General features: G+C 44.3%; 1 protein-coding gene and 1 pseudogene across 12 annotated transcripts in view; one reads left to right on the top strand and one right to left on the bottom strand.

Moving 5' to 3' along the window:
- POU6F1 (POU class 6 homeobox 1) overlaps positions 1 to 16,627 on the bottom strand; it is a 29,372-nt gene extending 12,745 nt beyond the window's left edge. For 3 of the 12 annotated variants that reach the window (XM_065934391.1, XM_065934382.1, XM_065934390.1), the window contains exons 1-5: positions 15,323 to 15,610; positions 13,225 to 13,283; positions 10,151 to 10,348; positions 5,387 to 5,480; positions 3,605 to 3,800 (exon numbers count right to left, since the gene is read on the bottom strand). In XM_065934391.1, coding sequence (XP_065790463.1) covers positions 3,605 to 3,781 — 177 coding nt within the window. In that variant the 5' untranslated portion in view covers positions 3,782 to 3,800; positions 5,387 to 5,480; positions 10,151 to 10,348; positions 13,225 to 13,283; positions 15,323 to 15,610. Of the gene's footprint in view, positions 1 to 3,604; positions 3,801 to 5,386; positions 5,481 to 7,898; positions 7,941 to 9,793; positions 10,125 to 10,146; positions 10,349 to 13,224; positions 13,284 to 15,322; positions 15,611 to 16,331 lie in introns of those variants that run through there. The other 9 variants (XM_065934393.1, XM_065934383.1, XM_065934386.1 and 6 more) reach the window with 8 other exon arrangements.
- LOC136167125 (swi5-dependent recombination DNA repair protein 1 homolog) lies at positions 7,023 to 8,007 on the top strand (annotated as a pseudogene).
- Positions 16,628 to 22,595: the final 5,968 nt, after the last annotated feature.

Here is a 22,595-nt window from a genome sequence, read left to right as displayed (position 1 = left end):
CATAACAATATGGAGAAGGGTTATTTAATATATAGTGAGACATTACAGGGAGTCTAGTTGTTGGGTGTTAGACGAGATGAGTGGCTTCTTAATGGTGGCTGGGCATAGGTTTTCAGATCCTATTCTAGGCCAACTGAGTCAGAATGTCCAGGAGTGGAGGCTGGCAACCTCACATCTCTCTCTTTTTCTTTTAAGCTCCCTTGTGATATACCACACAGACAAAATGGGAACCACTGAACTAGAGAACCTTCCAAGCCTGCATTCCCAGCTCCTGTTTTAATCTGGGAAGGCACCAACCTAAGCCAGGACTATTCACAGTATACAATTTAAAAATCCAGATTGCTTCAAGGATGAAAGAGACAGACAACCACAAAAACCATATAAAAATACCAAAGAAAACCAAACGGCAGATTTATGTCCACTGTGAAGGGAAATATATGTCTAACTATTGAATAAAAATCAGAGACGATAAGGATAATCTGAACCTCTGAGAATTTAAAAAATATTTCACTTGACAAAGTGTCATGAAACCGGGACTTCCCTGGTGATCCAGTGGTTAAGAGTCTGCCTTGCAATGCAGAGGACGTGGGTTCAATCCCTGGTTGGGAAACTAAGATTCCAAGTGTTGTGGAGCAACTAAGCCCGGGCATTGCAATTACTGAACCTGTGTGCCGTAACTAGAGAGTCCGTGCGCCACAGTGAAGGACCAACGAAGATCCAATGTCCTGCACCTGAGACCCGACACAACCAAATAAATAAATAAAAACAAGCAACAATACCAGCTGTTGTTTATTTTTTTAAAAACTGTGATGAAACCTATAACGGGAACTGAGGAAATGGAAATATAACAAGCATGAGTGATGAAAGCTTACCATCTGAAGAAATAAGTCATTTCATTAGGATACATTTCCAGGTATATATATATATTTTTTTTTTGGCTTCCTGCTAGATTGCTTTTCAGGAAGATTGAACCAATTTGTGGAACCATCAACAATGTACCTGTTTCTCCACAGCATCACCCAGTTTAGATTTTATCACGATTTCTTTTTCTGGCTTCAGAGGCATAGATGGTACCTCTTGGCCGACTACTTTTCCTCTCATTGATAGCAAGGTTTTGTGTGTTTTTCCATGTCATGATTTCCTACTGGGTAAACAATTCATTTCTCTTCAAAAGGAATTTTAGTGGACTACACCTCAAAGAAAAATAGAATTAAAGGGCCATTCAAACCAGCTGTTTATGACAATGAAAAAAACAGGGAGTTTGATAATAGCCAAAGCCAAAATCAGTGAGTGAATCTGTTAATAAAGGACACAGAATATGAAATAATAAGGTGGAAGGTGTCATACTAGTTAGCCTGCCCTCAGGGGCCACACCTATAAAAATATGTATATGTGACAAGGTCTGGGTAATAGAATGACACAAACCACTAGATTCTTTTTCCATTAGGAAAAAGTTTCCTATTACTTAGCTTTAAGAGGAAACTCTTCTCAATATTTCATATGCAGAAATGTTCTATCAAAGCTACAATTTAAGCTGGCAACTTCTTAGGAATTACTACCAACATACCTCCCCTACCTGCTTGACTGTGACTAAATTTACTTTACAAAGAAGACTTTAATGAAAGGCTTAATTAGATAAACTTCTGGGAGAAGATGCACACTACCATGAACACTCATGCTAAGGTGTAAATTACTGGGTTTGGATCCATTTCTGTGAGTAAGTTTTGGGTAAGGAATAGAATTAAGGCATATGGAAGATGTATAAAAGGATAAAAAAGAAAGGTAAGCCTGTGGGGGGCTTCCCTGGTGGTTCAGTGGTAAAGAATCTACCTGCAGTGCAGGAGCCGCAGGAGACCCCAGGTTCAATCCATGGGTTGGGACGATCCCCTGGAGGAGGGCATGGCAATCCACTCCAGTATTCTTGCCTAGAGTATCCCATGGACAGAGGAGCCTGGCGGGCTACAGTCCATGGGGTCACAAAGAGTTGGACATGACTAAAGCAACTTCACACACACACACGAACTGTGGACAAACCTGGAAAACCTTCCAGGTTTCCTGAAAAGGGGCTCCATCCCCACAATGGAAAGGAATGGAAAGGGTGGCCAAGATGGAGAATCCTTGTTTTTCCTGCCCGCTCACCAGGACACTGGCCCAGGACACTTCCTCAACAAGGAAGCAGAACATTGCCAGGCTAGGGAAAATGGTCATGTGTCTTGTCATTCCTTTAATCCAAAGGAGAAAAAATAAAATACCAGGGTCCCAAATGGGTCTATATACTGATTTGCAAGTACAGCAAGGGAGGTGAGATCTCGAAGTGTTTTCGCCTGTTTTCTGATCTCTTTGCTCTCTTCATGGCTCTTCCTCTTGGCCCAACCCACCTCCCCCAACCGGATCACCAATCTAGGGAAGCGGTGAAGTTCAGCAGAAGGCAAGGCGAGATGAACCATGGCTTTCTGGGGGAACTGGCAAAGGAGGCCCCAGGCTTTCTGCAAAAAGAGATGTCTATTCTGCAAGGTGTAAATGAGGAAAGTCAATGAAAGGGTGCCCTGTGCCCAGAAAGCAGTGCCTACAACCAGTGCCAGCTTTTAGAACAGCCTGGCCGTCTCACAGCTGTACTGTAGGGTCATTAGGGGAGACAGTGTGAGTCAATCATTCCCCATGTAGGAGAATCAAACTCATGCCCTAAAGTCACCTTTGGAGAAAAACAGCCCAGATAAGCCCACCAGGCTAGATGCATGTCAGTCTAGCCAGGAGTGAGAAGCTGTGATTCTACAAGGCCCTCCGTAACACACATTCTTAGCCCAATGTGGGTAAGATGCCCTTCCATCCCCAGCTCCTGGCACCTCCCAGCTCCACCATAAAAGGTACTGATTTGCAAGGGCTGGCAGTATGCTAAAGGTTAAGTCCTCTCTGCCTTGAGCCTGAGGGTCTGGTTTAGACCTGGGAGCCCTCTCTGAGGTTAATTCAATCACCTCTGTGTGCACGTGCAGTTACGGCAAATTCTGAACAAAAGATACAAAGAGATCAAAAAACCCAACTGCCACTTTTGAAGAGCTTAGAGCAAAAGCAGAGGACTGCGCGTGCCCCCTGCACACATCACCTAAGGGACGGGCCCCCTGCACACATCACCTAAGGGACGGGCAAAATACCTAAGCCACCCCACCAGCCTGACCCCTGGACACATCCCTACCTTCACCCCATATAAGGAACAAGCTGGTCCTCCCTCAGGGAGCGAGCAAGCAAGGGAACCTGTTGCTTGCTCCCGCTTCCCTCTGCTGCAGCAGGGGCCCCAGGAAAGCCTTGTCTGAAAATAAAGAAAATGCAATCCCCTCAGCTGAGCCCCACCACTCTCCTCCCACCTCACCCTGACCCATCCCAGTTTAGGTCTATAAATAACTGAAAACAGTCCCTCATTCCAGGGATTGAGGAGTGGCCTAGGAGCTGAACAGCGGTACAGGCTGTGACCAGAGGCCTGCCCCATGGACAGGAAGACAACACACCCCTAAAGCCACCTAGCCCCCCTGGGATTCATGCTGGCTCCCCAGGGGGAACACGGGAAGGGACTCAGGTGGAGCAATGGTCCCTGGGAGCAGTGGCCTCGTACCAGTTGCCTCCACGGAGGAGTCTGGGTGGTCTGGGCCAGCTTCACCAGCAGCTTCACCAGCTTCAGCAGGGTCTCCGCTCTGGGAGCCCTCGGTGGCCACAGCCTCCAGCGCTTTGCCCTCCTCCTCAGCAGGGATCTGGGCATCCACTCCAACCTCCAGAACTCGGATGGTCTCATGGCCTGACATCACGATGACCTGTGAACAGAGGAGAGGGACATTGCTGGGGGAAGAGGCTGCGAGGGATACAGCCTCTAGGGAGCTAGAGCTCTAGGTGTGACTGAGGCAGAGAGGAGAGAGCATCTCAGGTTGCAGATCTCCTGTCCTGAGGGCTGTGTGCTCTGTGAAAATTCCCAGAGCCCGGAGCTCCCTGATTCCAGGGAAGGAAGTGTAGGAGAGAGCAGGCCCTGGGGGCAGGGGGAAGGGTCTGACACAAGCTAGAAAAAGTCCCACTGAGCGAAACCACTTGCAGACATTTCTGTTTGCTCACTCTCTTGCTCTCAGTTCAGGGACCGGTAAATGGCCTCACCCAGAGCCTTGCCAGGATGTCTCCTTGGCTGCTAGGATACTGGAGTGTGGTTATGACGACCCCTCACACAGGACCCACAGCTTCAGCTGGGACAAGACAGGAATCCCTCTGCATGTCCCTCCAGACATTACAGGAGTGGAAAATGAATGCTCCAGGATGCTGAGGAACTTTTGAAGTTCATGGTTCCTTAATGTCCAAAACCCTGAGGTTAGAGGCCATAATTGCCTTGCAAGCTAACTTCTTGAAGCGAGGGTCAGGAATTCTGAGGGCATGGCCTCTCGCTGGCCCTCCTGGACTAGAGCTTTGTACCCTGCAGACCTGCAGCTCCAGCGTGCCATCTGGTGTGTGCGTGCTCTAACCTTGCACCTCCTTGAGGGGAGCCCCATGCAAAGTGATGCGGGTGGCCCCTGGGCCTCCTCGGAACACTGGGTCTTCCTTCCTGCTCAGACAGCCAGCATTTAGTGCTTTACCTCCAGCACTGACAGGCTTCCACTTGGGTCATTCAAGAATCAGGGACACCCTGTACATTAAAAAGCTCTGCATCAGGCCTTCCCTGCAATTCTCCTGGGCCCAAAGCCACTCCCACAATACGCTCCTTGGGACTGAAAACTGGATACAGCCAGAGACTCTACTGGAAAAAAGCAATTACGTGACCCATCAGGGGACTATGAGTGAAATAACCTTCCCAAGCAGGTCCCTTTCTGAATCAAACCTGACTATGAGAAACTTTACTCCAATTACATTTTAAGAGCTGTTCATCTTTTTTTCTCCTTTTAAAAACACGTAAGTATTTTTACATAAAAAAATACATAAGGGAATTCCCTGGTGGTACAGTTGTTAGGACTTGGTACTCCCACTGCCAGGGGCCTGGGTTCGATTCCTGGTTGGGAAACTAAGATCCTGCAAGCTACAGGCATGGCTGATTAAAAAAAAATTTTACATAAGTAATAAAAGGTCATTGAAGGAAAAATTAGAAAATGATATATAACCAAGAAAAATAAATAAGTTCCCTGATACCCATATCTTTCCCCATATTAACTTATACATATTTCACTTTTTAAAGTCACAACTAAAGTCCCCAAACCCAGCCCCTGAAAAATCCTAGCTGGCAGCCACATCTGGATGGGTCAAGTGACCGTGAACGTTGGTAAGAAACAGTCAACAAGAGGCTCTACGGAGTTTTCCTCCTTGCCCACACCCCTCAGTCCATCCCCCTCCCCCTCCCACCCCCACCTCTTCCTGCTCCAAAAGATACCTGCTCATTGACAGTCAGAGATGAGTCTGGCCCGGCTCCAGGATCCATGGTCACTTGTCAGGGAGGGGTGGGGGCTGGCCCACACCTACACATTCTGCAGGGTGAGATGAGATGGGAAAAGCAAAGGCTGATGTGACAATGTAAGACATTTCCATATCATCTCAGAAAGTCAGAAGTAGAATGGTAGGAAGAGAGAGAAGCTAAGTTCTCTCAGGTATGTGCAGAAGTGAAGGAAATAGGATTCTAAGGATTTTAAATTAAAATGTCTGACTTCCTACAATATCCTAGGACAACCTACACTCAGGAGGAGCCAGGGTAACAAGAGGAATGGCGGGGGGAGGTGGTGGCCAGACGTCTGTCCCTAGGAGTTCCCCAGTCCAATGGGAGAGACCAGACCCAGCAGAACCCAGACACTCAGAACCAGACACAAGTAAGGAGCACTCTGGGTATCAGAGCAATTCTCAGGCGCGGGGTCTGAGCAGACTTCCCTGGAAGAGATGGCAAAGATAGGAATAAATCGAAACAGTTGTCTCAGACTTTAATGTGCCTGGAACACATTAAAACTGCAGACTCCCCCACCCGGATTTTCCTAGAGCAAACATCTCCAGGGAGTCTGATTCAGTAGGTGGGTCCTTCAGGGGTCTCTGTGGCAGTGGCCCAAGAACCACACTGGCCTTTAACATGGGAGGCAGGACAACACACCAGATGCTGGAGCAGCTGCCCCATGCAGTGGGGGGTGAGAGAAGACTTGTGAGGACAAACGGGCTGGCTGGAGCCACTAACCACAGTCACAAGAAAGAAAGGTGATAACTGGACAACTAGTTTTAGATGCTGAAATAGAGAAGAAGCAACTAACATTTTTATTCTGAGTGCCCACTGTGCTAAGCATTTTATGGAATACTAATTCACATACTACTTATGCCAGCTGGGGTATGGGAACATTAGCATCACCATGTTATAGATGAGGACCCTCTGCTTGGAGAAGTGTTCTAGATACCTCACCTTTCTCTTCCTCCTCCTCTTCTACCCCTGGGTTTGTTTCATTGGGCTGCCTTTCGTTGTTGTTATTTGATTAATGAGGTAAAATTCACATGACATCAAGTTAAATGTACAACTCAATGGAATTCAGTACATTTATAGTACATTTACAGTGTTGTGCAACCATCACCACTATTTAGCTCCAGAGCATTTTCATCCTCCAAAAGGAAATTCCATGTCCATTAGCAGTTACTCTCCTTTCTTGCCCCTAGCAACCATGAATCTGCTTCCTCTCTTTTGATTTGCCTCTTCTCAGTATTTCACATGGGCTTTCCTGATGACTCAGATGGTAAAGAATCTGCCTACAATGCAGGGACCTGGGTTCAATCCCTGGGTTGGGAAGATCCCCTGGAGAAGGGAATGGCAACCCACTCCAGTATTCTTCCCTGGAGATTTCTATGGACAGAGGAGCCTACAGCGATACAGTCCATAGTCATAATGACTCAGACACGACTGAGAGATTAACACTAAATTTCATGTATTAATAAATGGAATCATTTGACAGGGGGCCTTTTTGTTTCTGGATTCTTTTACTTTGCAGAATATTTTCAAGGTTTATCCGTAGCATGTATTGGCGCTTCATTTCTTTTTTTTTTTTTTTTTTTTTTTTGCGCTTCATTTCTTTACATGGCTGGATAAAATTTCATCGTACAGGCTCTTTCACTCTCCAGGGAAGGCAGAGGCACAGGTAAGTCAAGAGTTCGTTTCCAAGATGGAAAGTCCATCAGACTCAGCTGTGACTTTACCCAGCACTCTGCATGTCTATGCCAATCAACCACCTCCCCATACGAATAGTTCAAGAAAACAAACTATGAGTGCAACACTTAAAGGGCAATTAAGGAAAACAAGATCTTCATCTAATTCTCATAAATAAATGGAGTGGTAAAGCATCTCAAAATTGAGAATGAAAAGAACAATCAGATCTTTTCAGAGAAGACAGGACCCTTAGCAAAAGAAAAACTGTTTGGAATTTCAAGAAAATTTTAAACACACAGTGAGTTAGAAGAAAGTTTATATTTGAAAAATACTTCAAAGAATGTTGATGCAGGACTTCCCTGGTGATCCAGTGATTAAGACTCTGCACTTCCAGTCTGGGGTGGCAGAGGGAGACAGGTGCAGGTTGGATCCCTGGTCAGGGAACTAAGATCCCATATGCCATACAGCGAGACCAAAAACAAACAAAAAATGATGCATGTGAATCTAAATCACTGGATACTGGGTCATGCAAGGTCCTCCAAAATGATTTTGTGAATGAGAATCTTTCCAAACAAAGATTAAATGAAGAAAAAGCCAAATTGGTGAAGGAGATTCCAGGGAAAGATCTTCAGAGGCTTAAACTAGTCAAAATGTATCACTCAAAGAATGATCTGTCTCAGTTACAGTTGTTAATAAGGAAGCAAAGACACTGTAGTTAGATGTTGCTCTGTGAGGGGCAATCAACTAAGTCCCAAAAGAACAAGAAACTGAACCTCACCCAGTTGATAGATCACTGTGGGTAAGATGATAAATTGCTCCACTGTAACAGAAATGAAGATGAATTCATAAGAGTTTCATTCATAATTCTTTCTCCAGAGAATCTCTGAGAATGACAACATAATAAAAAAAGATACTTGCACATTTTAAAGAGAAGGTATAAGCCACTAGAGTTTAGAGAAGGGTATCCTGATGAACACCAATTTATGAAGCTTGTTATTACCCAAATATAAACCAAGTTCTAAAATAAGGTTTCAGTATTCTTGAGAAATCTGCCAAAGGAAACATTTAAATAAATATGTGAAAATTTTTAATAGTGATTAAAAAATAATTTGGACAATTTTGGAAGTCAGTTTTAATACATTGTTCTGTCTATTGTGGTTAAAAAAAAAAGTTTTACTGTAAATGTTAAAAAACAGTCCAACCTGATAAATGTCTAAACTTAAATGGGTCTAAAAATGCTGGCCTCTCTTATTTTATGACTCTTGTTTCTATCCACTTATCACATATTTCCATCTAGATAGTCTAGCACATAATTAAACTTATATGTCAAAAAAAAAAAAATCCCATGGTATGGATATGCCATATATTGTTTATTCAATCATCCGCTGATGGATATTTTGGTTGTTTCTACCTTTCTGCTACTGCGAATAGTGCATCTATGAATCTTTGTATACGAGTTTTTGTTGGAACACCTGTTTTCAATTTGGGGGTATATACCTAGGAGTGCAACTGCTGGCTGACCCCAGGGGTTTTAGGGGTTTCACTCCTATGACTATAATAAATAGCACATCTGGATGGCCTGCCTCCTTTGAGCTCATAATGTCATGCAGTGTCCACAGCCTGAGAGCAATGAAGAGTGACGATTACCTGTCAGTTTTGAGAGAAGGGGCTCCTATGATTACCCTAGAAGTAGAACCCCGGTGCATACATAGGTCAGAGCAGAGCTGCTTTGGTTAAAGCTGGGACAGGAGCCAGTGCCAGCCACAACATGCCCCTTTGCCTCCTTTCTCCAGTGAGCTGAGTTTGAAAAATACCTGAATCAAACCTGGCAAGGCTAACAGATAGCTCACTTGTCCCTGGCTTCCCTGTGCTAGCATCTGAGGACATCTGAGCAGCCTCAGAGGGAGGATAAACAGCAGGTACTGAGGCATGTGTCTCCAACCCACAAATCCAGAGGTCCAGGACCATCCAGGACTCGAAGTGGAAAAACTGAGTTAGAGGACCTGGTTCTACTTATCATTCTCCTTTGGGAAATGCTTTGGGTTTAAGGTAATCTTCCAAGACACCCAGGAGGAGCAATGAAGTCTAAAACAAGTCAGAACCCCCTAGAATAGCCTGAGATCCTACAAGAAAAATCCTGAAATGCTTTGTCCTTTGTTTATTCAACAAATACTTCAATGGCCACTATGTGCTGGGCATTGGGATACAGTGGGAAAAACCATGTTCCCCAGCTTTGTCAGGAAGTCAACAGTCTAATACGGGCATCAAGGAAATAAAAAGATAATGACAATATAGTATGTTTAAGTGTCATGTTGGATGAATAGAGGGTGACAGAAGATACACTGAAGGGATATCTAATGCACTTTTATGTGGTCCTTTGCCCCTTGTTCCAGGGTGGCATGTGTTTCAGACATAAAATTTGATAATACATGAAGCATCTTGTGACATATAGAGGAAAATGGAATTTGTTGTATGAGATTGACTTTTAATGCAGACTCATCTCTGTGATTTTAATCACTTTATACTTTAATGTGGTTGAGGTTTCCAAGAGGTAAAGTACCTCTCACTATAGTCATTTTGGGGGATGGAGAGTATTCCGCGTGGATTAAAGGAATGAATGGAATGAGTTTAACTGGTATTTAATCGAAAGTCACATTTGTTATGGGAAATTACCTTTCAAATTTTTGACATAATCCTCTCACATGAGATTGTTTGTTGACATTAGCATCTCCAGCTCTACATCACTTCTATATTTAAATTGTGCACCAACTTACCTCCTGCAGGGCTGCCATCTAAAAAGGACAGGAAGCAGGAGATTAGTACAGACTGGTAGTTGGAGTTGAGCCGGATCATCCAGACAAGGATAGTTTCCTGAGGTGGTCTCACCTATCCTGACAGCCACCAGCTGAGACCTCACCTGGGAACTTCAGACTCATATAATCCAACTACCTACTGATTGCTTATAAGATCTTATACTTAACATATTCAAAATCAAACTCCTGATTTGCACCCCAAACCAGCTCCACCTGCCTGCAGCCTTCCCCATCTCAGCAAATGGCAGCTTCATCCTTCCATAGATGCTCAGGTTGAAAACCTTGCTGTCATCCTTGTCTTTGCTCTTATGTTTCCATCTATATTGATTTCTTCAAATCCTGTTGACTCTCCCTTCCAGTGCACTCAGAGTCCCTCCACTTCTTATGACTTCCATCATGGTCCATGTAGTTGTACCTGATGCAAAGGAACACAGGATGACATCCCCTCTTGCATGCAAGCATCATCTGCTCTGTTCTTAAACCATCAATCTTCAGGTGCATTGCTACATCTTTCAAGTTTTCATTTGCTTGGTGGATTTTCTGTATGTTCTCCCACCCTTCTCCATTTCTGGCCCCAGGACATAGATTTCCCTTCCCATCTGCTGAAAAGTAATTATTAATGATTAATAAAAATACTGTTAATGAATAATAAAAAACTGTTAATCATTATTACTAGTTTGTTGGTCCTGGGATAAACGATAATGGGAAAGACGATTAAAAAAAAAGGTATGTGTGTGTATAACTGAGTCACTTTGCTATACAGCAGAAATTAATACAACATTGTAAATCAAAGATAATTCAATTTAAAAATCAATTAAAAAAATAGTTTATTGGGACCCAGCCCCTTTATGCATAGGACTACACTGAGCACTCTTTGTAAATCAACTATACTTTAATTTAAAAATAAATTTAAAAAATAGTTTATGGGGACCCAGCCCCTTTATGCATAGGACTACTCTTTGGAGCAATCTTTGGAGCACTCTTTGGAGACAGACTTTTGGGTTCACAATCTCAGCTTTGATATTCCCTAGCTGTGGGACTTCGGGCAAATTATTTAACCTCTCTGCCTCAGTTTCCTCATCTGTAAAAATGAGAGTAATAGTTCCTACTTCATGGGGCTATTATGAAGACTGAATAAATTAATGCACATAAAAAGTTTAGATCAATGACTGACACATAGTAAGTGCTGAGAAGATGGTAGCTATTATAAAAATTTACATATACTCCAGGCAAGAACACTGGAGTGGGTAGCCATTCCCTTCTCCAGGGAATCTTCTTGACTCAGATATTGAACCTGGGTCTCCTATACTATAGGCAGATTCTTTACCATCTCAGCCACCAAGGAAGCCCTTACATATATTATCTCATTTAAATTTAGTACAGCAGTTAGGAACCTAGGTTTGGTAACTGAGGTCTTTCTACCTCGGTCACCATATTTGAAACGGGAATAACTAAGCGTTGTAATAAATTGTGTAAGGGTTCAATAAATACGAACTGTTAACTATTATTCAATTTTGACACCAGCCCCATGAGGCTACAGAGCAAACGCATAGTAAAGCTTGACCACCTGAGTGACACGTAGGCAGATTACTTCCGTTTTTTTCAGGGATAAATAATAAGAGAGCTTATCTTGGAATTACTGTATAAAGCACAAATAACAATTAGCTATTACAATCCTCATTTTTGTTGAAGAGAAAGTTGATGATCAAAGAGAGATAATGGAATAGGCTTAGGAGAAAAACCTAGATCAAATCCCAGCTTGGTCATGAAATAGCTGTGCCATCCTGGGCAAATGACTGAATCTCTTTGAAGTTTAAGTTCCTTATCTTTAAAATGCTGATTAAATAGGCAAGCCTTATGCGGTTGTTATAAAGGTGATATGAGATTAGAGCTTCCCCTGGTGGCTCAGACAGTAAAGAATCAGCCGGCAATGTGGGAAACCGAGGTTCAATCCCTGGATCAGGAAGATCCCCTGGAGAAGGGCAAGGCAACCCACTCCAGTATTCTTGCCTGGAGAATTCTATGGACAGAGGAGCCTGGTGAACTGCAGTCCATGGGGTAGCAAAGAGTAGGACACGACTGAGTGGCTAACACTTTCACTCTTTCATGAGATCATGCAAGTAAAATGCTTAACATTGTATTCTTACGAAGATCCCCATCTTTATCTATAGGAAAATGGAGGTGGAGAGAGGTCAGGTGACTTGCTCAAGGGCACAGTCCATGACCTTTAAAACTTCAAGGTCACATCACCTGCCCCAGATTTCTATTCTCCTGACACCACACCAAGCCTTCATTCAGAAAATGGGAGGAAGGCTGATGGGGGCGCTGCTCTGGCCCCCAGGGATCAGGACACAGTGGAAAGCAGAAGCTCTCAATTCTGCTCCAAATCGTTCCAGTGGTTAAGACTCTGAGCTTCCAACACAGGGAGTGTGGGTTCAATCCCTGTTCAGGGAACTAAGATCCCACATGCCTTGAGGTGTGGCCAAGAAATAAAAACAGGCTTCCCTGATGGCTTAGATGGTAAAGAATCTGCCTGCAATGTAGGAGAGCTGGGTTTGATCCCTGGGTCAGGAAGGTCCCCTGGAGAAGGGAATGGCTACCCACTCCAGTATTCTTGCCTGCAGAATTCCATGGACAGAGAAGCCTGGCGGGCTACAGTCCATGGAGTTACAGAGTCGGACATGAATGAGCAACTAACACTTTCATTTTGGGGCTTCCCTGGTGGCTCAGATGGTAAAGAATCTGCCTGCAATGTAGGAGACCCAGATTTGATCCCTAGATTGGGAAGATCCCCTGGAAAAGGGAATGGCAACCCACTCCAGTATTCTTGCCTGGGAAATCCTGTGGACAGAGGAGCCTCATGGGCTACAGTCCACGGGGTCACAAAGAGTTGAACATGACTGAGCAACTAACACTAATCAGTTTACCTCTCCCAACCCCAATTCATGGACAGAGATAAATGACTTGCCAAGCTATTGGTAGACTAGCTAGCCACACGCACACACATGGGCCAGAAGGAGAGGAAAGGGTGAAAGACAGGACAGTAGTGAACAAACTTACTTCTTTCCCAACCAACCATTTGTAAATTTTAGACATATATAGTCAAACAGTAAAGACCTGTTTTATAAAGACACATTTAGATTTAGTTTCTCCTCCTGCACCACCCCCCACCCCCTTGTGCCCAAACTTGATTCATCCCAGGCAGGGTGAATAGAGGGGGTAAATGTGAAAAAAAAGAAGAAGTATGTTCCTCTATTAGACTTTAAGGACCAAGAAAGCATATCCACTTACCATCATATCCCAGAGCCTCATAAAATTCCTGGTACACAACAGAAGTTAATGAATATGAGCTGAAAACATAAATTATGATATCAGATCATACCCTTTTAGTCTCCTCATATTTCCTATCTTTTCCTCAAAATACACAGCCTATTTCAAATTTCATGCCCTCATTTTCAGTACTAGGGATACTTAAAAATGATTTCAAAGAAGTAGTATTAAGTTCTTAAGAAACCCGGTCACACCCATCCTCTCCTAATGTGCCAGTTCAGCTCCTCATTCCCAAGCCTTACTTCATTTGACCAGTTTCTCCCGAGTTCCATTCTCTCTGTGGCCTCAATGACCCTCATTTTGACACAGAAAGAGCTTGGGGTTCAAACGCAGAAGACTCAGATTGAGTATTGCTTCTGTTTAAGGTAACAACTCACAGCCTGTTTCCTTATCTGTGAAATGGGGCTAAATTCCAGTGCCCACCTTATGGGCTATTGTTAAATCACTAAGATTTATGTAAAGCTTTTGGAACAGGGCCTGGCACACAGAAAACACTACGTAATTGCTTAGTTGAAGTAAAGCACTGTTTTTTTTTTTTTTTTTTTTAAAGCACTGTTCTTAATTGTAAAGTGTTATAAAAAAAAAAGTGTAAGATTACTACTACGACTTTACAGTGAGCAAATCTTGGGGAGGGGGGATATGATTTTGTTCCATGTTCCTTCATAATGCCAAGACTCCTTAGAAAAGCAAATTTCTTCTGAGTCATCTCTTAATTGCTAGGTAGTAGTTCCAAGAAGAGAATAACCCATCTCCTTCTCTCTCTCTCTCTCTCTCTCACACACACACACACGCACAATCACTCTATATTATCTTGTTTTTTTCATGTTTATGATCTGCCTGTCCCCATCTCCATCCCATCCACCAAACTGGAATTAAAACTCCAAGACAGGGCAAATTCTGTCTGCATTGTTCAGAGTTGGCACAGAGTGAATATTTTTGTTGCCCTAATGAACAAATAAATGAAGGTCTACAGCAGATATGCAAAGAAATACCAGATCAAATAACACCCTGAGAAGCTGGATGTCAATCAAAACGAAATACATGGAATTATTCCTCAGAAGGCCCTGTTGGTCAACGGTGGCTGCCTTGGATCACCAAGAAAAGGGAGGTGGGAAATATGTTCATGAACAATTGAAGACCAGCCTTCTACTTTGGGATCAAGGAATTTGAAAGAGCAGATCCCAGCTCTCCGCAAAGAGCTTCTTTCCATTAGCGAGGCAGGCTTTACAGCCGCGTTTTATTTTCCCCCACAGCCGGCTGCGGAGGCTGTTTTGCGAAGATTTGGGGCTTCCAATGACAAATGAGTAGGGGACCTCAACGCGAAAGTGGAGGTTGCAAGGCGCCCTGCGGCTCCCTTGGCCTTGCCAGGTGAGCATGCCCAGGGAGCACATAGCGGGTCCATTATGATGACTATTTATTAATAATAATATTGTTATTAAATATTTATGAAGTGCTTGTGCTCGGCTAGACGGTGACCCTCTCACCACTCTCCCACCCTTCCAGCAGCACCAGGTCCCTAACCCCGAGTCCCACCAGTCCTCCCGGTGTATGGTGGTTGGAGAGAATTGTGACAGGTGGCTCTGGCCGCCACATTTGACCTTGGCTGCTGGGAACCCAGGCGTCCGGGTTCTCCAGTAGGGCGACAATCCTTTCGCGGTCGCCACGGGGGCTGGGTAAAGAACGTCCCCGTGGTCGGTACCCAACCTGGGCTCCCGGAGCAGAAATGGGGAGGGGCCAGGTCCAAGCTCCCCACGGGGTCCACCTGGCGGCCGCCCCCTCCTCCCCTCGGTCCCCGCGGGCCGGCAGGAAGGCTAGGGCGCGGCCCCCGGGGTCTCCGGCCTCCGGCGAGCGGCCACACGCCATTCAGCTCCCGGAGCTCCCCGCCGCCCCGGCCCAACATCCCGGCGCCCCGGCCCCGCGGCATTTTTTTTCTCTTTATCATAAATATATAAATTATGCTAATTACGGGCATTGCATATTAACCAAACCCGAAACCTCCCCTGCCCGGCCCCCTCCCCCTCTGTGCAAACCCCTCCCCGCCCCGGACCCCGCTACTTACCGGAGCCCAAGCCCGAGCTGCCTTCGCCCCGGGTGCCCGGCGGCCACCGATTAGAGATTCATCTCACAGCTCGGGCCAGGGGGCCGGGGGCCGGGGCCCGGGGGCCGGGGCAGCCGCCACCCGCAGACAAAGAAGCCAGTACGGCTTGGCTGGGCTCGGCTCGGCCCGGGAGCCGGTCGGGACCCGCCGCCGCCCCCGGGCCCCCAGCCCGGGCTGGCCAGAGCCGAAAGGGACTCGGCGGGCTGCGCTGGGCGGAGGGGGGACGGCTGGGAAGCGAGAAGGGGAAGCAGGGTGGGTGGGGGGGCGGTCAGGTATATATATATTTTTTTTTTTTCTTCCTTTCCCCCCTTCCACGGCCCCCCCTTTTCCCTCCCCCCCCCTCGTTTTTTTTCCCTCCTTCTGCTACTTGGATTTTTTTAGCTGCTGCGTCATGAGCATAATTTATGCAAAGAGCTTTGCCGCATGCTGCACCGCGCGCGCCAGCCGCCGGGGGCGGCGGGCTGGGCGGGCCGGCAGGGAAGGGAGGGGATCTGGGGAACCGAGAACGAGCGGTGGTGGGGGCACCCCAACCCCTTGCCACCCCCGCTCCCAGAGGCCCCACAGGCTAGCTCCCCGGACCGGAGTGGAAAGTCGATGGGGCGGGTCACGCAGCCCCGCTCCGAGGAGCATCCTGAGGTCGTTTCATTTTGGAAGGTGCGAGAGTAGGGAGCACAGAAGTCCGAACTGGGGACCCTATGCCACATTCCCGTCAGCCTAGGGTTGGGGCGGTAACTCCCAGCGGCCGCCCGGTCCTCTCTAGCTTGGTCAGTTGCCCTGCTCAACGTTGAAAGTCAAGTTCGTGTCCATTCCCAAGTCCCAGGCCGGGCCCCCACTGTGAGAAAAGGGAGGGAACTCAGCCAGACCAAAACCCCCGCCCGACCAACCTCCGGAGCAGCTGTGCCCGAGCTCCATCTCACCCGGGGGGAGCGGGGTGGGGAGGTGGGAGGCCCGAAAGCCCCCATATACGCACCTCAATAGCCGCTGTCTAGAGACTAGCTTGCCTGCTTTCTTGACCAAGTACATGAGGAAATGTAAAAAATAGACAAAGTTCTGTGGCATGGAGCAAAAAGAAAAACCCAACGTTCTGCTTTGGTGGTGGTGATGTCGGGGAGGGTCTGGTTTAAGAGGCTCCTGAAGGTAGGGAAAGGGGAAGGGATAGAGAGAGGCACTGTTTGAGGCTGAGGGAAAACGGACCGAGACGTCGTTGGCAAATAAAAGAGGAAGGAGTTGGAAGAACAAAGGGGAAGAGAAAGAATGAGGGAAGAATTGGGGAGGGAGGAGGCTCTGTAAACCCAGGGACTGTGGGTCCCAGCTTTGAGACCTAGAGACAGCCTGCCTCCAGCCTGGGCGGCTTCCCCTCTGCCCCGCCATCTACTGCCCGCCTCCCCCGACCCCACCGCCAGATTTGGTGGCTTATCTTTTGATGAGGTAAGCACAGACGAGTTAGAGGTAATGTGAGGAGAATGAAGGGGAGCCCTCGGCCCCCCGGAGTCTGTTCACCCGCGCCCCCACCTCCATGGAAGGACACTGCAGGGGAGGGGGGAGCAGGAGAGCGGCGCAGCACCAGGTGGTAGATCGGCTCTACACACTTCCAGAACCTTACCTGCACTCGGCACATCTATGAGTAACCCATGGGTTCCAAGCTAGAATATTTAGGGTTTAGCCCCTACCCTTCCACTAACAGTTCAGGCAGGTAATTTAACTTCATTACTTACTTTTCTATCATCATTGCTTCGCAGGGTCAAGAAGTTTACCTGTGTGAGCTTGTATGTGAAAGAACTTTGAAAAACTCTAACTGAGGTACAGTTGTAAGGTATCATTACCTGTGCAGTAGCTTTAATCTGTTTAAACTGGCCTTGTGAAGCTGATACACGACAATATGACAATTCGCGGAGGTTTTGTTTGGTCTTTTGTCCCTGTGGTCCCTTGCCTTACAGCCTAAGCTGTAAATTTCTTGAGAGCACAGATGGTGACAACTCATTTTTGTATTCCCTACTGCTGTTTATGTGAAGAAGAGGCCCAGTATTGCTATTGAATGTTATCACATGAAGACAAAACTCTTAGTCTATGTGACGTGGTTTGGTGCTACACACAGATAAATCAAATGCATCATATCAGGGACAGTATGAAGAAACAGATGTGATCAAAGGGGTTCAGGGAGGCAGACATGAGAATGGTAATTGTGGTTTTCTTTGGAAAAAGGAAGCCTTAAATTTGTATTGTATACTCTTCTGCCTAAATTTTTGATGCTGAACATATATTACTTTTTTGTTGGTCTAAATTTTTTATTTATCGGTTATAACATGCACACAGTAAAGTACACAAACCCTAAATGTACATATTGATGAATTATTTATATATACGTAAAATATTTATTTTTATCTACACATTACATTATTTACACATATTATTTACATATAAAATAGATTATGTCATTTACACATAATATTTTTTATAACAATTGGGGCTTCCCTGGTAGCTCAAATGGTAATGAATCTGCCTGCAATGAGGGAACCCTGGGCATAATTATAATAATTACATTTTATCATATATCACACATATATATTTTATAAACATATACAAAATCACCACCCACAATATGATATAGAGCATTTCCAACACCTGAGAAGACTTCTCTGTGTTCCTTGATAGGTAAACGTCCAATTATCATTATAGATTAATTTTACTGGTTCTTGAACTTCATCTAAATGGAGTCAGACAGTATGTGTATTCTTTTGTGTCTGGTTTCTGTTACTCAACACATGTTTTTGAGATTCACCCATGTTGTTGTGTTTAACAGTTTATTACTTGTTCTTTTATACTGCTCTATACATTCCATTGTATAATTATACCACAATTTATCCAGTCTACTATTGATGGGCATTTGAGTAGTTTCTCTTTTTGTCTTTTATGCATAAAAGCTGCTCTAAACATGCTTGTATAAGTCTCTTAATGAATACATGTACTTATTTTTCCTAGGTGAATATTGAGGAGTGGAATTGCTAAGTTTGGGGTATATGTTCAACTTTTTATTGGGTTGGCCAATAAAAAACTTTGAGTTTGGGTTTTCTGTAACATCTTACAGAAACTCGAATAAACTTTTTGGTTAACCCCATAGATACTGCTCCCCTGGTGGCTCAGACATTAAAGAGTCTGCCTGCAATGCAGGAGACCTGGTTTGATCCCTGGGTTGGGAAGACCCCTGGGAGAAGGAAATGACTATCCACTCCAGTATTCTTGCCTTGAGAAATTCCATGGACAGAGGAGTCTGGCAGGCTACAGTCCATGGGGTCACAAAGAATAGACACAACTGAGCCACTAACACTTTTAACACAGATACTGCTAAATACTTTCCCAAAATGTCTGAACCAGTTTATATCCTTACTAGTAATCTATGAGAGTCTTAGTTATTTCATCCTCACTGATGCTTGAAATAGTCTTTTTTTTTCAATATTGCAATATATGATTTTTGGAATAAGTACACATTTTATAGTCAGAAAAAAAGCCAACAATACAAATATTTCCATGAGTAAGTAGAGAGAAGCTGTCACCAGTGACATGCTGTGCCAAAGAAAACTTGTCAATAGTATCCTCAGCCCAGCACATTTTCTTTTTCTCCTTTGCTCCCAATTCCTATGCCTCTCAGCCTACATTTATTAAAAAAAATATTACTGTCTACTAGATTGGATGGTAAGTGTCCAGTGGAAAACAAAACAGCTTTATTGAAATTTATAGTCTTCTGGGGAAACACATGTTAAACAAAAAATAAGCACATAAATATATCACTACATGTGACAATGAAGGAAACCAGAAGGTGATATGAGAAAGAATCACATTGGGGGGCAGGGAAGGCCTCCCTAAGGAAGTCACATATAAGGCGAAGTTTAAAAGATGGAATAGGGACTTTCCTGATTTTCCAGTGGCTAAGACTGCACTCCCATTGTAGAGGGCCTGAGTTAGATTCCTGGTCAGGGAACTCAGTTCCACATGCCACAACTAAAGATTCTGCATACTGCAACTAAGACCTGGTGCAGTCAATTAAATACATAAAAATAGATACTTTTAAAAAGTGAAATAGGCAGGAGACCAAAGGAACAGCAGAGGTGATAAGACAGGAAAGAACCTGGTGTTCAAGAAACTGGAGCACAGCAAGTGACGGGAAGAACTTCACAAAATGAACTTGGAAAGGTAGGCAGGGGCCAAATCAGAAAGGCCTGGCCATATGTACCTCTAATCTTCCCATTCAGCTGGGGCTGTTCTTTCCTTGCAAACTCTCCTCAGGATTTACCCCCTCTAAGTAGCCTTCTTGAATAATACTAAATTGTTCAAATTAATATTATTATTTAAATTATATCATTGTTTCAAAAACCTCATAATTTGTAGTAAATAGCCCTTTCTGTTTCCTGAGAATATATTGGTTTACCCAACAGATGTAGGACAGGGCCTTGTGTTTCCTCTTTTACCTGAGTCTCCTCCAAGCATCAGGGATGCTCTGTTGACAGTAGGAGTCTTCCTTGGCCCTGCACTCTATTCCTAGAAAGCTCTTGGAATCTAAGTAGATAATCTCTAGAATCCTGTTTTGCGTGGTTTGAGGACTGACTCAGTTTCAGATCTTCAAAAGTTGCCCTGGAGCAACCAAATTTCCCCAGGATCCACATATATTTTCCCAGACACCTTCCTTAACTGCCAAGTTAATCTTGCCCGTCCTCCTGCCAATCACCAGGTTAGAGGCATCTTTGCTGTTGCTAAGAGAAGGAGGCTTGGGCAGGTGGGAGTGAGTTGAAGGATGATACAGCAAGGGAAAAAACCTTTCAGCTGTGAGAGAAGACAGCAATGCAAATACATTTTTCAAGTGCTTCTGGGCCAGGTTTTTTTTGTCTTTCCCCACCCCCACTGTGTTTACCTGCTTGTTCTCTGAAAGCTTTTAGGACTTTCTTTTTAAAAAATCTCTGACGTCTTAAATTTTACATCATGGCTTGTAGTTGGCCAGCTTTCATAAAATAAGCTATTGTTCACCTTGACTGGTTATATTGAAGTCCTTGTGAGGGGAATAGGACCATCAAAGAGAAGATCCCTGAGTGCTGGTAACAATGCAGGGCTATTTAAAGGTGGAAGTCAGAGTTCTGGAATACTTGCTTGGCAAGGAGTGTGGTTGGGCATGCTCCATTTTTTATAGACTTCCCACCCTGAAATGCATATATTTTATCTATTTACTTTAATTTTAGCAATGATGTAAAATTATTGCTAGGCTGCTGTCACTCTGACAGATCACCTTACCAGCTCAAAGGGTAAATATGGATTTTTTTTCCCCATAATTTTTGTACAGTAACAAGGTGAGGAACATTTTAGCTCATAAATTATTCACCAAACCTCACAGGCATAATAGGCTGTGTGCATATTCATCAGGTTATCATCCATTATTCATAAGAAGTTCACTTCAACTGTTAGAAGAAAATGAGGTTGTTGATTGAAATGCTGAAGAAACGTGGGCTTTTGTTCCCCCCTTCTTCTTTCTCCCATCTAAATCTGGAAGTTTCCATCAAAAAACTCATATCATAGGGGAAAAATTTTATTCCTGACATGCAGATGTGTAGATAAGAGGAAAAGAAAACTCGGAGTAGGAAATAAGTTGGCAGAATCAACCATCATACATTTAACTTGGCTAAAGGCCTCTGACTCCTGCTTCCACAGAAATTGTGTCCAGGAAGTGTCCAAAAGGAATCTCCTTTCTTGCAACAAAGGAGCAGCTTTAGTAAATCTGATAGTTTTTTTTTAGACTTCATACTTACATTAAGATACAGGTTGCATTCTGCAGCCCAAGAAGTAGTACCATTTATGTTATTATTTGACCTTCATACCATGTCTGTGAGATAGGAGTAATTTCAAGATGAGACAACTCAGGCTCAGAAAGGTTAAGTGATTTGTCTAAAGCCAAACAGCTGGAGAGCAGAGCAGGACTGGGACCTACATTTTCTTCCACATTCCATGTTCTTTATACTCTGTCTTCCTAAATTCTCTGGAATAATGAAACCTACCACTCTCAGAGGCATTTCACATTGTTTTCCAAGAACCACTAATTTTATTATTTTCTTTTTAGTATCTTTGTTATTTTTGTGAACTTCAGAAGCAATACAGGCTTGAAAGCATCAAATAACCCAAAGTTCTATAGAATAAAGAATAACAAATGGACAGGCAGTTAACTGCCACGATCGCCAAACTCTTCTGCCACAGGAGCCAGGAAGAGATATTATAATTCAGCCAGATCTACAGATCTGCGTTCAGATCTGATTATGGTCACTGACTAGCTGTTTCATCTGGGGGTAAGACAGCCTCTTTAGGCTGTAGTTTCTCATTTGTAAAATGGGGATTATACTTCTAGAGTTTTTTAAGAATTAAATGAGATGATGTATATGAAACCCAGTGTCAGCACTTCCCTCTATTTTAAAGGCCCCTTCTCTCTAGCACAGCCAGCCAGCCACTATCCATGGGTATTGCATCAGAGGATTCAGTCCACCAAGGGTTGAAAATATCTGGAAAATAAATTCCAGAAAGTCCCCAAAGGCAAAAGGTGAATTTGCTGCAAATCAAACTTTGTACATAGTATCTACAACTACATAGTATTTAAAACTATGCAGTTTACATAGCATTTACATTGTATGGAGAAAGAGATGGCAACCAACTCCAGTATTCTTGCCTGGAAAATTCCATGGATGGAGGAGCCTGGTAGGCTACAGTCCATAGGGCCGCAAAGAGTCGGACATAACTGAGCAATTGAACTGAGGTATTATAAGTAATCTAGAGATGATTTCAAATTATACAGCAAAATATGCAGAGGCTTTAGGCAAATACCATTTTATATAAGGGATCTGAGCAGCCTTGGATTTTGGTATCTGTAAAGCGGGGGGTGGTGGATCCTAGAACAATATACCCTGTGGGAACTGTATATATATTTGGGGAAATGGAATGGAAGGCAAGGCTTGTTGCTTGCCTGTGCCCCCAAGTCTTTTGCTTGATCCTGTGTTTCCGTCTGTCCTGCATCACTCACCTGGCTGCTAGTTGCCTGGTGTGGTTCCTCTGGATGAAATGCAGCTGTAGTCACAGTGGGGCACAGCTGTGAGTTCTCCCCAGCATGACTAAATACGGCTGTTCTTTTTTTAAAGAAAATTATTTATTTGGCTGTGTCAGATTTTAGCTGCAGCATGAGGGATCTTTAGTTGGGGGATGTGGGATCTAG

Source organism: Muntiacus reevesi, chromosome 4 (genome assembly GCF_963930625.1).
Source record: "Muntiacus reevesi chromosome 4, mMunRee1.1, whole genome shotgun sequence".
Lineage (NCBI taxonomy): Eukaryota > Metazoa > Chordata > Mammalia > Artiodactyla > Cervidae > Muntiacus > Muntiacus reevesi.
This window is presented reverse-complemented; position numbering and strand designations above follow the sequence as displayed.